This window comes from Anoplophora glabripennis, unplaced genomic scaffold (assembly GCF_000390285.2).
Source record: "Anoplophora glabripennis isolate ALB-LARVAE unplaced genomic scaffold, Agla_2.0 scaffold1080, whole genome shotgun sequence".
Lineage (NCBI taxonomy): Eukaryota > Metazoa > Arthropoda > Insecta > Coleoptera > Cerambycidae > Anoplophora > Anoplophora glabripennis.
In genome coordinates this window covers 55730-71480 of record NW_019417162.1, presented here as the reverse complement: position 1 = coordinate 71480, position 15751 = coordinate 55730, and the positions used below count along the sequence as shown (strand labels likewise).

Sequence of the window (15751 nt, the reverse complement as noted above, 5' to 3'; positions counted from 1 at the left end):
TGTTAAGCGTTTTACAAAAAATCGGTAAGTCCCCTTGGCGTTCCTGTTAGAAAGACCGCCTAGACGGCAGTTGTTTACGTTTAAAATTTTCTAGTACACCCCCTGAGAGCACAGAGTAAATATTGTATACGGACGGGATTAGCTGCGACCTACGTACCAGTTCTTACATGCTTCTAATGTGCGTTCTTAGGCCGACTTTTACCGCAAACTTAAGTCTGAGATAAGTTCTGCCAAGCAATATAATTATTTAAGTGATACATTTTGCATTAAAAGTTTTTATCGATCTTTCGAGTATTTTTTCTTGTGTTGGTGGTGTCTAAGTGAGTCTGGTTGAAGATTAAGGTATTTACAACGCCCTTGTGCATTTGTTTTCCTCCTGCTAGTCAAAATATTGCCATAAATATTGTTTTTAATGTATATTTTTTCGTACCATTATTTAAGGGTTAACCAATATGGCGAGGCTTGCTTTTTATATAATGTTTATTTTAATAATCCATATTTTCTAGTCTCTCAATGCTTGGATTATCTTTTTACATAAAGTATTGCTTTTAAACAAAATTCCTATGGAAAATAAATTTGTTAAAACCGATCCGGGTAGGCTAATTATATCAATTGTTATTTTTATGTTGCTGCGCTTTTCTAGTAAGCCGTGGAAGTAATTTCTTTAAAACAGCGTATTTTTAAAGATTTTCCCCCTGGGTTAGGTTATGTTTTGAGTGTCTTTTTTTCTTTCTACCGGCTATGTTTTGACGAATTTTTCTGCACGGTGTGTGCGTCAAGACGGCGGTCTTGCGTGAGAGACGGAGACGGAGAACACCCCATGCCAAGAAAATGCTCCTTTTGTTCATATTTTCATTAAATTATTCTCAATAAAAAAAAACCTCCCCGACTCAGAAAAAGTCTAAAAGTCTCTAATATTTAATTTACCGTCGGGTTTGTTAAATGTTCAGTCTGTGCGGTTTTTGTTAATTTCCTTTTTGCGTTGTTTTTTTATCGATTTTAACAATGTAAATGTATTTAAGTTTGTTTAACGGTGAGGTGTCGCGTTCTTGGCCGAGTGTAGGTTCTCACTTACGTATGTGTATGTTTATTTTTAAAATATTTTACCGTCTGTACTTAATATATTTTTGCTCCCATTTTTTATAAATAAATACTTTTGGCCGATAAAAAAATTTATATTCTGCCTACGTGCGTTCAACGCGTGAGTCAAATTTACATAATTTCCGATTATTTACGTATTGTGTTTTCCCAGTTTTAGAAAATCTATAATTTTTTAACTAACAGTAATGGTTGTTAATGAGTCATGTTAATATGTAGGTGAGAAATGTTATTTCTGCTCAGTTTATATGAACTTGAAACCAGAACAATTTTGTTAAGTCACATGTTTATTAAAATCATATAGACGTAAATTTCAAGGAAAAATAAAGTTACAAAAAATTCAAGTACCTATGTAATTAATTTTAAATGTTTTTCAAGATCCTGGCTTGAACTCGCGCGTAAAAAAATGTTTATAATAGGTAAAAAAGGCTTATCTCCGAAAATTATGTTATCTTTTCTTGTGAACAATATCATAATATATCAAATGGTAAATATGACCTCATCTGATGGAATTTCTGAAAAATGTTAGAATTTAGTTGTCAGCTTAACACCTTTAAAGAAATGAAAAAACAAAATCACTAATTCAATTTGAAATATCTGTTTCACACATGTTTTGGGTATATTATATTAAATTAATATTCAGTTTTTTTACATGCGTTGAAATAAGATTTGGTCCAATTCCTTTCCAGATTTTGGAAGTATATACACCATATAACAATTTATTTTTGTAAACCCCATACACACAACCGTACCTCCATGATAGTATACTGAGTCAGTGAACGGCAACGAGATGGTTACCCCGCCCCAGCAATTCTGCGTTCGTTGGAACAGCTACCAGTCCAACCTGCAGAACGCCTTCCCCAAACTACTCACATCCGAGCACTTCGTAGACGTGACGCTGGCCTGCGAAAATGAGATGCTCAAGTGCCACAAGGTCGTGCTGTCGGCCTGCTCGACTTACTTCGAGAAACTCTTGTTGGACAACCCCTGCCAGCACCCCATCATCTTCATGAAGGACATGAAGTGAGTATTCGGACTATCGACGACTCAACACACTGAAACGTTTGTACGTTCCAGATTCAGTGAGATGCAGTCCTTGGTGGACTTCATGTACAAGGGTGAGGTGAACGTAACTCAGGACGACCTACCTTCGCTGCTGAAATCGGCGGAGGCGTTGCAGATACGCGGGCTCTGCGGTTCCGACCAGCTGCTGAACCCCACATACTTCGGTAATATCAGGAACATGCAACAACACGTGCAACACCCCTTTCACAACCCTGCTGTGAGTATATTATCTATTCAGTATGTGTTTTACCATAAAGGTGATAATTGACCAGAATTAAGAAAAAAACGTTCATATGAACTTAGTTCTGCAAACATGTTTTTAAGGTACAGGGTGGTATTTTTTTTGTTTCAAACTTGGGACATTGAATCATAGGCGACGAAATTCTAAATTACTGAGGGTGCTCAAATTGCAAATAATTGGCACTTTTACTTATTAAAAGTGTAATTTTTGTATCGAATTTCGAACTTTACAAAAAAAGTTTTTATATTTTTCAAAAATTGTTTTCCAAAAAATAATTAAACATTAAATTTAACTATAATGTATAGAGTCACTCTACTTGTAACAGTAATAACACAAGTTGCGGTAATGGCTGTAATGGGATAATATTACCTGTTTCCCAGAATACTAATCTTGAAATTATTATTTTTTAATCAAATAATTAAGTCCAAATTCGTTTGTATATACATGCTTATCAGTGTTGCCTATTGTTATCTTCTTAAACCAACTGCAGTGGAGACGCGATTATCCGGACCTCAGTTATACGGATTCGCGATTATCCGGACTACCCACCTTCGAGCAAATATCTTTGTTAAATCTGTGTGTGCACGGATAAGTCGCGCATGCGGAAGGTTCGAAAAACAGAGTATGATCTCTGAGTTTACTACAATTAAAATGAATTCATGATGTAACAGCAATGAAGAGAAAAAATTGTTTACGTCAAATGACAATTATCAAATATTTTAAACAAAATTAAACTATAGTAACTGCCCTATATTTGACCTTTATTAGTTGTCAACTAACTAACTAACTAACTTTCATGATTAAGATTGCAATACATTATTTTAGTAATTTTAAGAAAATATGTATGTACATAAGAAAATTTATCTCTAATCTCAATAAATATTGATTTTTGTTCATTTCAATAAGTGTAAGTAATTTTTGTTGTTTTGAATAATAAACACCTAACATTATGAACATATTAATAGATTATTATTACAAAAATCGATTCTCTTCATTCTCATTCTTCTCTTATTGCATTCATTATATTATTCTCTTATAACCCTGCTCTTATTCTTCTCTTATTACATTCATTACACTACATTACATATTACATTATTCTTCTCTTATTACAAAAAACGATTCTCTTCATACATTCAATGACTTTGCGAACACGCCATTTTATAATCATTTTATTAAATAATTTCAAGTTTTCAATAAAATGTGTTAATACTATTTCTTTTAAAGCACTGTGTTTAGTTTGTGAATTTCAATGTCGATGATCTCTGAACTTGACCAAGTTTAGATGAATTAAATATATCAATCCATCTGTTATAACAGGTTGCTACGCAACCAAAAAACAAATGTCTAACGTTAATTCAGCGAAATGAGAATAGCAAATATGTCATTTTATTACATTTAATTTTTATTTTATCGGTTTAAGAGGTGTTTGTAATATGACATATAACGTATTTTGTATAGTCCAAGTTATTTATTTCAGTTTTTAATGACAATGTATTTGTATGTCTTCGTTTTTAAATTTCTATGTGATGTTATGAAAAATTATGATTTAAATAAATCAAGAAGGATAAGGTAAGCAGGGTAAGATAATTATGAAAAAAAGTTAAAAAATTTTCACGTTATTTGAAAAAGAAACCTTATCATATATTTCTAAAGACCAAAGGTAGGCTCCTTATAAATATTATCCCCGCTCGATGTTATTTTTTTAAAATGGTATTTTGCCATAATTTTTTTTTCAATCAAAATTGTGTTTTTTTACGGTTTTTCAAAAAGTTTAATTTAATATAAAATCGCATTAAAATTTTTTTTACAGAAAGGTCCTCTTGTTTCTAGTAGTTAATAAGTGAGAAAAAAACTTAAATAATTGATTACATTTTATTTAAATTTTGGTAAAATATTACTATTTTTTAATTTGTTTAAAAATTATTTAGGGTAATTAAAGATGAATTAAGATCATATTTTATTCCATACAACTATACTTATGAATTTAATTTGCACATTGAAATTATAGTTCCTTTAACTGTTTAAAATTATGGTTGTCATCTTGGAAGAGGACTTTTTAATAATTTTTAATATTATGCCATTTGATTTATGAAAAATTGTTAATAAAAAAGTTATGATCAATTCTGTTATCAGTTTCCAGTTAAAGCGTGTCAGTGCCTGTCATAAGCGTACAAGAAAAATCGAGCAGACTACGTGACGATAACTATTTTCTATTGCAATTTTCATATAAGTAGATATGCTCTATCAGCACTAGAAACCACGTCATAAATAACGATTGCTATATCACCCTGTACCTCAAAAGCAAAACATTTTGGTCAGATTAGAGGATCATCTGTGCAAAGAGCAACCGAAATTTTCGCCCCTTTGTGAGACCTCATAAATTTACTCCAAATGTGTGCCAAAAGATAGTCTATGATCAGACTTGAATCGTCTATAAGTTTTAGCTTGAGGCTGCATTTTGTTTTCAAGTTACGGTTGATTAAAGTTGTCATTTTTACATGGATTGTTATAGGGTTTTCAAAGTCGCTGATTTAAAATCAAAGGTTCGTTAATCTCTATGACTTCAGATTCTGGGAAAGGTCTTCAGAAATCTTGACGAAATCATTGATTTAAAATCAAAGGTTCGTTAATCTCTATGACTACAGGTCATTTGGAAGTCAAAGAATTAATCTTGGATTGTTAGTTTATTATGTTATATGAGCAAGATATATCGCCAATTTGAAGGAAGTATGTAAGTCTCTAATTTCAATTCAGTAGTTGGTTGACCTGTATCACGTCAGATTCAAGCTCAATTGAGGGATTAATAACGAAACCATGAAAAAAAAATGTGTATTAATCACAAATTCGTAACCTATCTTCGAAATTCTTCATTTTTCTGAAGCTTTTCAGTCATTTCATGAAGACCGAAGGGTGGTGAAGCAATTCTAATAGCAAATTCGTGCTCAACGCGAAAAAGTACTTCGGAATACATATGCCACATGTGAAGTACATCGATTTTTTTTAGCGGTGTAACCTCGATCCAACAATCCATGTAAAAATGACAACTTTAATCAACCGAAACTCGAAAACGAAATGTAGCCTCAAGCTAAAATTTATAGACAATTCGAGTCCCATCATAGACTATCTTTTGGCACACATTTGGAGTAAAGTTACGAGGTCTCACAAAGGGGCGAAAAATTAGGCTTTTTTTCGGTCGCTCTTTGTTGGTGGAATATTGCCACACGCTATATCGTCGAAATCAAATCCAAATTCTTTCCAGCCAAAAATGAGTTCACACATTGTCAAAACCGAAAATATACCTCAACCCAGCCAAGTCCCCATGAACAAAGAAGGCGAGCCGGTGGTGAAGAAAGAAGGTGCCGAAGGCTCAGACAGCGGAAATAACCCTTCGTCTTCAGAATGCGACTCCAACGACGGCATGTTGCAAATAAAAGGTGAGCTTAAGCGCATCCTAAATCGATATTTCTATCCTTAAAATTTTTAGAGGATATAGAAGAGGAACCGGACGATTCCTTCTTCGACGGGGACAGCGAGTTGATGGACCAGGAACTGACGGAGGAAGACGGGACTGTTAACACTGATGTCAAACCACAGTTTTCTGCGATCGCCAATGTATCTTGCCAGTACGACGGAGCACCAGGTAAGCAAGTAGAAAGTTTGTACATTGTACATAAATGTTTACAAGCCAGGGGACCACCGAGTTTAGGCAGCCCAACATGGCAGGATTGGTACTGGTAACGAAAATTCCCTAAATCTTGGCATCACCAATATTAATAATTTGTTTACAATGAACAATGATGAACCGTTACGTTTATGCTCGAGATAATGCGATCGGCGATTGGTTGAATAGTATGTCGTGAAAAATTACACCAATCACAGCCGGTGAAATAGAGTGTGTTTTAATGTAATTTTAATCTTATTGTTTTAATGTTTTTTAATTTTACCGAAATTTAATTGCCAACAGGAAAGAATTAAAACTACAGTTTCAAATAAAATTACTTGTCACATGACTTGTAAACATTTATGAAGGCTCTGTATATGTCACCTAAAACTGAACCTATTTTTTTGACTTGATTTACCTATTTTCACTCTTAAATGTTATTTGATACATACATTCTGTCGAAAAAGTCTCCGGAATCCCAGATGTCAAAGCACTTTTTAAACACATATTCCTGTATGAACTTCAACTCCTTCAGCGATTTCTGTAAAACGGCTTTTATGGAATCAAAACGTGTTTCACAAAGTGGTAATTTGAGTTTGGGAAAGAGGAAAGTCAGCAGGGGCCATATCTGGTGAATACGGTGGCTGCTCGATGACATTCTTTGAAATTTTGGATAAAAATTCATTCACAATTATCGCTTTATGTGATGGTGCATTATTGTGGTGCAAAATCCAAGAATTGTCCTTCCATAAATCTGGATTTGCGGAGGATATTCTCCTCAAACACCTCATATTGCCCACATAAAATTCTTTGTTGACTGTTTCCCATCCCAAATGAATTCTGTGTGGACAATACCACGATAGTCAAAGAAAACAATCAACATGACCTTGATTTTTGATCGACTTTAACAAGGTTTTTTTAGTTTCGGCTCATTAGAAAAAGGCCATTCCGAAGCTTGTTAGCATGTCAAACTCATAAACCTATGTCTCGTCACCCTTTATGATGTGTTGCATGAGTGGAGACCGAATTAGCTCATTTAAGCATGTCTTCAGTGACATGTTTGCGATGTTTTTTATGAAGAAAATTCATCAACTAAAATGGTGCTAATCGTTTCGTGAGATATGTTTAGTTCACATGCCAGCTCTCTCAAACTATAATGAAGGTTTGCAAGTGGCATTTCCTTCATTTTATCGATGTTTTCTTCAGTTGAAGACATTGAGGGACAACCAGAACGTGGAAAATCGTAGACTATGTTTGAATTCTGTTCAATAGTAAAAATCACGGAACACACCTCAGCTAGACTAACAAATTTAACAGCTGTAGTACTACCAACTTTCCATTAAAACATAAACTTATGGGGTTACACCACTGTAACGGCCTAAAAAAGCGTGTTTTTGACAATTTTTTTTTTTATAGAAGGAGAGGTAATAGAAAAAACTGTTTAGGTATGTTATTAGGCGTGTATTAAGTGTACAAAAATTTTTTTTCTTTAAAAAATATTTCAAAATGGCGGCACTGGAGCCATTTCCCTGAAGCATGTTGCCGTCGAGGCATCCCGCGGCACGCACTAGAACTAGTGCAAATTTCAATGTGGAACAAAACAAAAATTGCCCTTAATCTACATAAGTATAGCTAGAGAAACACGTATGGGATTGTAAAAATATTGTTTTTTTGTAAAATTGGCTCGTTTGAAGTAAAACGTTACATTTTTGACGAAAAAAAGGCAGTTATTTGTTTATAACAACTGTTTAAATTGACTTATCGAAAAATCCGTACGTGTTTCTCTTCAAAATGTTAAATATGTGGTTAAAATTTCAAAAGAAAATATTGAAAATTGTTGGTGTTATGGTGCATGCCGTTTTGAAAAAATGTGTTTCGAGAAAACGCATTTAAAGTTTTAAAATGAGTTTTAGACATGAACGTGTTTGAAAATTTTGCTTGAGAGAAGTTATAAATCAATAGGTAAGAAGGTAAGCGGTTCCTTCCGAGCGAGTATGTTCATAGCGCAAAATAAAAAAAAAACAAAATTTCATGTAACAAGCGTTCAAATAAAAACGTGGTCAAGTTGGTTCTGAAAATTTGGACGTAGGGCGTAGCGTATAGCAAATGAACTTAAACGTCATCTGTCAAAGCGCTATATCGCCGCTATCAATTTGAATATTTTCGTTTTAAAAAGCGTTTAAAATGGTGTTTTCTCAAGAACAAAAAGTGTTTATCATAGAGTCCTACTTTAGAAATGGACGCAAGATTGATGGAATATGGAAGTATTCTATTGAGGAATGTTTCATAGAATTTCAAAATCAATTTCCCGGCGTTGTTGAGTACAAAATTTTTCAAAGTGCAGTTCAGCGTTGTGTTAATGTTTTTCGTGAAACGGGCAGTGTAACAAGAAAAGAAGGAAGCGGCCGACCTAAAAAGCGGACTGAAGAATTAAAAGAAAATGTCCAACAAATAATGGAAAATGCGCCAAGAACTTCTGTACGTGTTTTATCACAAATGGTGGGAGTATCAGTCGGTACCTGCCACACAGTGTTAAAAAAAGATTTGCGTTTGTTCTCCTATCGTTTAACTTGTCAGCAAGAACTTCATGAAGTTGATTTTCCGCGACGGGCTGTATTTTGTGAATGGTTTTTAAACAACTACGGTGAACTTCATAATATCACCTTTTTTTCTGATGAAGCCTGGTTTCATTTAAGTGGTTACGTAAACTCACAGAATATGAGAATGTGGTCTTCTGAAAAACCAGATAACTTTTTTGTCGAGGGCCCTCTACACGCTCAAAAAATTGGAGTTTGGTGTGCTCTCAATCGAAGGAGGATTTATGGACCTATTTTTTTTAATGGTACTCTTACTGCGCAAAGGTATAGAGAAGAAATTATCGCTCCTTTTGTTAACCAGCTGGAAGAAAACGAAATTACAAACTTTTACTTTCAACAAGATGGCGCAAGGGCACATACGGCAGGCGAGACGATGAATATGTTGAGGGAAGTTTTCCAAAATCGACTAATAAGTCTCAATGCTGAACATGAATTTCCACCGAGGTCATGTGATATTACGCCGTGTGATTTCTTTTTGTGGCCTTACCTTAAAAACACTATTTTTGAACTGCCTATTCCTGATTTAAACCATCTGCAGGCTCGACTTATAGACAAGATTCGTGAAATTAACAATACCCCGAGCATCTTAGAAAATGTCTTTAATTCTTTGAGGAACAGGTGTGAAAAGTGCTTGGAACAAGGAGGGGGACACTTTCAGCAGCTGCTTTAATTTATTGTTATAACAAGGAGGGGGACACTTTCCGCAGCTCCTTTAATTGTTTGTTATTGTTATCACGATTATTCTTTAAAATAAAGTTATATAGTCATTAACGTTATTGAAACTGACAGCTGCTATACAGCTCGTTGAGAAATGAGGTTAAGTTGGTCGCTATAAGCTATTCCCTACGTCCAATGTGTCAGAGCCAACTTCGACCACGTTTTTATTTGAACGCTCGTTATAAAACCTTTTGCCTCATATTCTAGAAGGTTCTAACTACCTTCTAAGGAAAAAAAAAACGATTTTTTGAAAATTCTACAGTGGTGTAACCCCTTGGATCTACTTTAGACAGAATTTTTAAATGACAAATTCCGGATACTTTTTTAAGAGAATGTATACTAGCTTGATAGGGTTGATCACAATTTATTGTTAAGGAGGTTCGATAGATCTCTTCCGGGGCAGGCGGTATGGGAGGGAACCTATCCTATGCTTATGCACAACACATATTAGCTCGCATATATTTTTTGTGTTCAATGCACGGCAATTAAATTTTTATTTGAATAAAAGTGTCTATTTATTCATTAAGAGCTTGTAAAACTATGGGTAAAATCTGGCAACATTGCACATCAGTATGGTGTGGTGGTAAAAGTTTGGTGAACATCCAAGATACAAAGGAAAAGTAATGACTGAAAAGCAATATAAAAGGGGTATGAAACGGGTAGAATGTGGATTGATAAGAAAAAAGTAAAATGTGCAAACCGAGAATCCATGTGATAACTATCAAGAAGCTCAGTCTAGGTAGTGAGACATCGCTTTGTCGAATTGAATGTTATGACAGAAGATCTATACTATTCGTTTTGCAAAGAGATCCTTTCAATTTTTGTTTCAAATTACTATTATATTGCATTAGATCACGAAAAATTTATTTAATATTAATTATTACTCCATAAATTTTCGACTTGAATAATTTTATACTCTATAATCGAGTTATTCAAATATAGCGTGTCGGTCGAAGTGTTAAATACAGCTACACCGTTGCCATATTTCTTTTCATTGGATCAGATGAAAATGTTTAGTAATATTTAATTCTTTAATTGCAATTTTATTTTCCCAATCCTAACCATTTTTAAGGGCAATATTCACGTTTGATGGAAGTTTTTCCCAACTCCCGTAAGATCCTGTGTATAAGAGCATAATTTTTAATATCATTTTTCAAAAAAACTACATTGGCAATCGATCTGGTATTTTTACACAGCAGTTTGCATATTTGTTAACAGATTTCAATTACTTCGAAAACTTTCCTACCATTTTTTTTCGGTATCGAACCTCGTTAAGTATACTGCGTTCATGGGGGTGAATAGTAATGTCTTAAACTGGAATTATAGTTTAGTGTACAATTTGTTAAAATTATTAATAACTTTGTGTTCAATGCATTAAGTATTTCCTTTGGGATTCCACAGGGTTCTCACTGTGGACCAGTTCTATTTAACATATTTAATAATGATATTTTAAAACCCAGTTTTAAACAGAAATATATTTTATTTGCTGATGATCCTAATTAAATTCAGTACTTTGTAGTTGCGACTGTAATTTGTTACTGATTGATATTGACAGTTCTTTTATTTAGTTTGTCCATCACTTCTTCGTGATTACAAAATCAATGATGTTAAACATGTTAATGAAATAAAGGGTTTTGGTGAAGTAATGGCAATAAATTGACATTTATTTATTTAATTTTTTCTATAAACATTTCACAAAAGTTACTATTTTTATTGCAATATTCTACTCATACTACTTGTAGCCATCATAAGCAGAACTGGTCAGTAACACAAAACCAAAAACTTAACACAATTTCAGCCAATTTGAAGGAGTCCACATTTTCATAAAGGCCATGCGGAGTCCTTTGTTGATTTTTAAGAATTTAAGGAAACTAAAATTGCTAATTAATCAAGGATTGCAAAATTAGTTTTTTTTAAATTAAAGTTTTTTTTGTTGTTATTCTTTTTACTATTGAATTTTAACAAATAGGTTTTAACATTTAAAACATAAATAATTTTTGTATTTTTAATTTTCTTTAAATTTATAAAATTGTTTTCAATTTCATTGCTTGATATTTTACGGCAATTAAAATTTGTTACTAAATTATAATGAAAATGAAACTATGGCGACATATTTTTTATGTTAATATTTTTTAATTCACTTCTCCCATTTAAGTGAACTTTATAGTCTTTCTGAAGTCAGTTGAACATGTAAAAAAACGCCTAGCAATAAAATTTAATGAGTTTCATAGGCGTCCCTAAAAAAGTTTTCTGATAAAGGTAAAAAAATTATAATAATTTTTATATAATGTGCAGAAAATTTCTATTATATGTTCATTTGGCCAACAATATATTTTAATTATTTATGTCCTCAAACAATTTTATTATACTGATAGTGAATTTCGTTTTGTTCCGTTTCAAAAGGCCTCCAAAATGCCATGTTGTAACAATATTATTTCTCCCTTAGGTAATTGTAATATCAATGATTAATAGAAGGTGCCTATAATAAATTAAAATTACCTGAATCACACCAAATTCCTCATTGCTGCACTGCACTGCTGGGCAATTTGTCGACCACTTGTCAACGGCTGAAATTTTTTGCCCAGTGGCCCAATGCAGCTGTATTTGTATTTCGTTTGCCCACGCTCGCATTCTTCAACTGGGCGTATATATTTCTACCACCTCCACGTTTAGTTCGACCAGACCTGTATATGGGTATGGCTAAATATGGGAACAAGTTTTTCAAATAGTTGCTGCGTCAGCGACCGAACCTGGTACATACTGTCATCCTCTTGGTTCTTCAATTGATATCGGAAAGACTATACCTTCGTTTTTCTTTAAAACTGTTGATCCTATCGATTTCATGAGAAAATCGTTATATGAACTACCCCCAGTTTTTTTATTTTTTTGACATAACTGGGACACCCTGTATTTGGTACATGTGAATCAATAAAATACGGAAAAGTCAAAGATAATTACTAAAAACCCTCTTCAAAGTAACAACTTTAAGTTTTAACACTTCTATATCGCAACGTTATTGAGAAAAACAGGAAATACCCTTACTAGTTTTCCAAACTATAAACTTAACACTGCATATATTTTTTTAATTGTCCAGTACCATTATTTTTCAACTTAATTATATAACAAATTTCCATTAATTATTATTATTATTTTATTATCAGGGTCAGCCAACCGTCGCATCCGGCGATCGGACGAGGAGCTCCGCAGGGCGGCGGAGTGCATAACCCGCGGACAGACTTTCCAGACGGTCAGCGACCAATTCAACATCCCCATATCCACCATCCGGTTCTACATGGCGCGAAAGGGCATCCTGCCGCGACGTAAGCGCGGCAGGGCGTGCGCCGGTCCCCTGGGCGTGGGCATGGGCATGCCCATCAGTACGTCGTACAACTCCCCGGCGAGTCCCATAGGTCCCCCGTACCATATCGTGCACTACAAGTTACCGGCGTTGGGAGTCTCGAAACTTAAATAGGTCTTTCTGGGCAGCGCGTGCTCTGATATGTTGAGATAATTCTGAGTTTTCTCATGTCTCGTGTCTGGTCGACCTTCTGTAGGCCCATTTTATTATTAGCGTTATTTGATGTAGCGGACGGAGTTCCGGATCGAGGGGGTGCTCCAAGGAGTCGTGGATTTTATCAAACTTATTGGTTTAATCAGAGTTTGGGCTTTCATGTAAAATGTTAGAGGAAGGTGTTTGGTCATGTATCGTAAAGTTGTTGATTTTTTGTTTTTCTCGATGGCTGTATTACTTTTGTCCTTGGAGCGCCTCTGATTCTTACGGTTCGTTCCGTACCTTCATAACTGACTGTATTGAGGCCATATTTATGTGAAATTCACTCTTATTTATTTATAATTTTTACAATTTTTTTTTTAATTTTGAGGATCTCGTCGTGACTTTATTTTTCGTCACTTTTTGACGGTACTTAGGAAATAAGTATTTTTTTGCTGCCAAATAAGATTTTTTTATTTATTTAACTTAATCTTTAGTTTTCCCATGATTTTTACGTTGATTTCGCGTTCGTTTCGATCAAGTAAAAATATGTCTTCTCTAAGAATAATGTAAACTTAAGGAAAATTGTGGTAGAATGAGAACTTGTAGGATGTGAATTCTAGTAAATATATGGATATCGGAAACTACGGTATAGGAAAGTTATTGTACAAATTCTGTCTGACTTTGATATTATACCTACGAAAAATCTCAATTTGAAACCTGTACTAGTCTTGTAACGGATGATTATTTTTCGTATGTAAGTTTTTAGTATTTTTTTGCATTTTACACAAACTAGTTGTAGTTTTGCTGCCATTCTTTATGGATATCCCTATTAGTATAGTTTGTTAACACAAAACTGGGATCTGCAACTTTAACAAAATGTCCATTCATTTACTCAACAACATTTTCGTTTGGATTGAATCTAAATGGACTGCGCGTGTATTTAAAAATTTTCGCTCCCAGTTTGTCACTAAAATTAAGTTGTCAAGCTCAATGAAAACTAACCTCTTATTTATACGAATATCGTGATATCTTGCTCTCTATTTTAACACATTACGGTTCATTTTTTTCTTTACCCTCACATCGTTGGTCGTCGGACCTTAGTTGTAATCAAAAAAATAAAATAAAATACGAAAGTAACTAGGCTTCCATTTTTACACTCAGAGTAGTTATACGTACTAATTGAACCAGTGAATAAAGAAACAGTCGCCTTAGAGTATATTTTACGATGCCAAGTACTTATTCGTTATCTGCAGGTACAAAACGGTTTTATTTTTCGTTCGGGATAAGGGTAATCAAATTATTTGTTTCGTCTTTCATAGTTAAGAGAGTTACTGTGAGATTAAGGTAAAATTTATTTTATTTATCGCCTAATTTACATGTAACATAACCTTCTACGTGGCTCGTCAAAAAATTCACGAAATACCTGTACTCGAATAAGGAAAGTAGTTTCTAAAAGCTGTTAAAGTGAATGAATGAATGTAGGTGTTAAATAATTTTTTTTTTCACGGTTTAATGGTATACTATGTCGTTTTTGACGAGTCCCGTGTAAAACAATCGACTGACTGGAGTGGCAGCATCAACCTTTGAAGCAATATGACCGACAATGCGCTTAATTTTTTTTTTTTAGTGTAAAGTCTACTTAAAGGTTCTTTTCTTAATTTTTAATGCAATTTTGCCAGTGATACAAATAGAGAGGGATTATTTTTAGATCCATACAATATATACTTTTTCATAGAACCGCACTCACCTCATAGAAAAAAAAACAGATTAGGTTAGGGTTTAGACCCAGAACTACTTTCATCGTCAAAAAAGAAATAGTAATATGATATTTTCGTAAATGTTAGACAATTTGTTGTTAGAAGTGAATTATATTAGATGTACATTTTTTTTATAATAATAAACTTAGACTGAATATTGTGAACATGAGTATAAAACCCTCTTTTATATATAAAGCATTTTTTAGTTTTATCCAAAATAATAGAAACAAAATATTCATTCAGAGATGGATAGAAACTACCGTATTTCTTTTTTTATAAGTAATTTTTGATGCAGAAAAAATTTTTTATTTGTCGATGAAAGGGATCTAGGTTAAATCAGGATATTCTATTTCTGGAAACCGTGAAAGGACTGATTATCAGTTTGAGAAGAAAAAAAAAGCAGAAACAGAGACACCACGTAGGTGCCACAACTCTAATCTTTGTAAAAAAAATGAACAATCGTATTCTATACAAAGAGGTTACGGAAAAATGTTACATAACCTAACATTTTTATATATTTTCTGTAATCTCGATATTATACATAAGACTTAGAAGATAAGATATAGATTAGAAGTTTTTGTCTGATTTACTGTGTTACTTATACAAGAAATGTATCGTTTTGTACGTTTAAAAGGCTTCTTCTGAGAAAACGTCTTTTAAATGGATTAATTTTAAGTTTCGTAGTTCTTTCGTGTACGACAATGTTAGATTAGGTTTATTGAAATTTTGTTTTTCTTTTTTTTGTATGATATTTTAATACCTGTGTGTAATTTTTTGAGTATTATCTACTTTATAGTATTTTTTCGCAGCTGTTTTTAGTTCATTTAGCTCATACCCCCCTCCCCCCTGTAAAGTATATTATGTGTAAAAGTGCCATCTATAATATATTTTTCTAGTTAAATAGAACGCTTATGTCTTTGTGACTTAGACACTGTATACAGTATTCAGTCGTAAATATACAAGTATTATATACAAAGCTTTATTTTATTTTCTTCCTAAACACGAAAACAATTTTATAAAGTAGGTCATTGTATAAAAAAGTGGAATATATTTCTTGTTGCTTCATTCGGTAGTTCAATATTTTATCAGATAAAATTTTCAACATTTAAATACATGATAGAC

At 33.3% G+C, this 15751-nt stretch overlaps 1 protein-coding gene across 4 annotated transcripts; it reads left to right on the top strand.

The window, feature by feature from the left end:
• Nucleotides 1–247: 247 nt before the first annotated feature.
• LOC108914188 (zinc finger and BTB domain-containing protein 14-like) lies at nucleotides 248–15028 on the top strand. Of its 4 annotated transcripts, none has more exons than XM_018719925.1 (6): nucleotides 248–342; nucleotides 1788–2121; nucleotides 2176–2380; nucleotides 5664–5838; nucleotides 5889–6044; nucleotides 12541–15028. In XM_018719925.1, the coding sequence occupies exons 2-6, from the start codon at nucleotides 1889–1891 to the stop codon at nucleotides 12849–12851; spliced, it is 1080 nt and encodes a 359-aa protein (XP_018575441.1). In that variant the 5' UTR covers nucleotides 248–342; nucleotides 1788–1888; the 3' UTR covers nucleotides 12852–15028. The 4 variants fall into 4 exon arrangements, with proteins under 4 accessions (XP_018575441.1, XP_018575444.1, XP_018575442.1 ...); XM_018719928.1 differs by lacking the exon at nucleotides 248–342 and adding an exon at nucleotides 1067–1081; XM_018719926.1 differs by lacking the exon at nucleotides 248–342 and adding an exon at nucleotides 1259–1317.
• Nucleotides 15029–15751: the final 723 nt, after the last annotated feature.

Coding starts and splice junctions, on each gene's coding strand:
- LOC108914188 (XM_018719925.1), top strand. CDS start 1,889: ATGGTTACCCCGCCCCAGCAATTCTGCGTTCGTTGGAACAGCTACCAG. Junction 2,381..5,663: donor ACCCCTTTCACAACCCTGCT/GTGAGTATATTA, acceptor AATTCTTTCCAG/CCAAAAATGAGTTCACACAT. Junction 6,045..12,540: donor CCAGTACGACGGAGCACCAG/GTAAGCAAGTAG, acceptor TTTTATTATCAG/GGTCAGCCAACCGTCGCATC.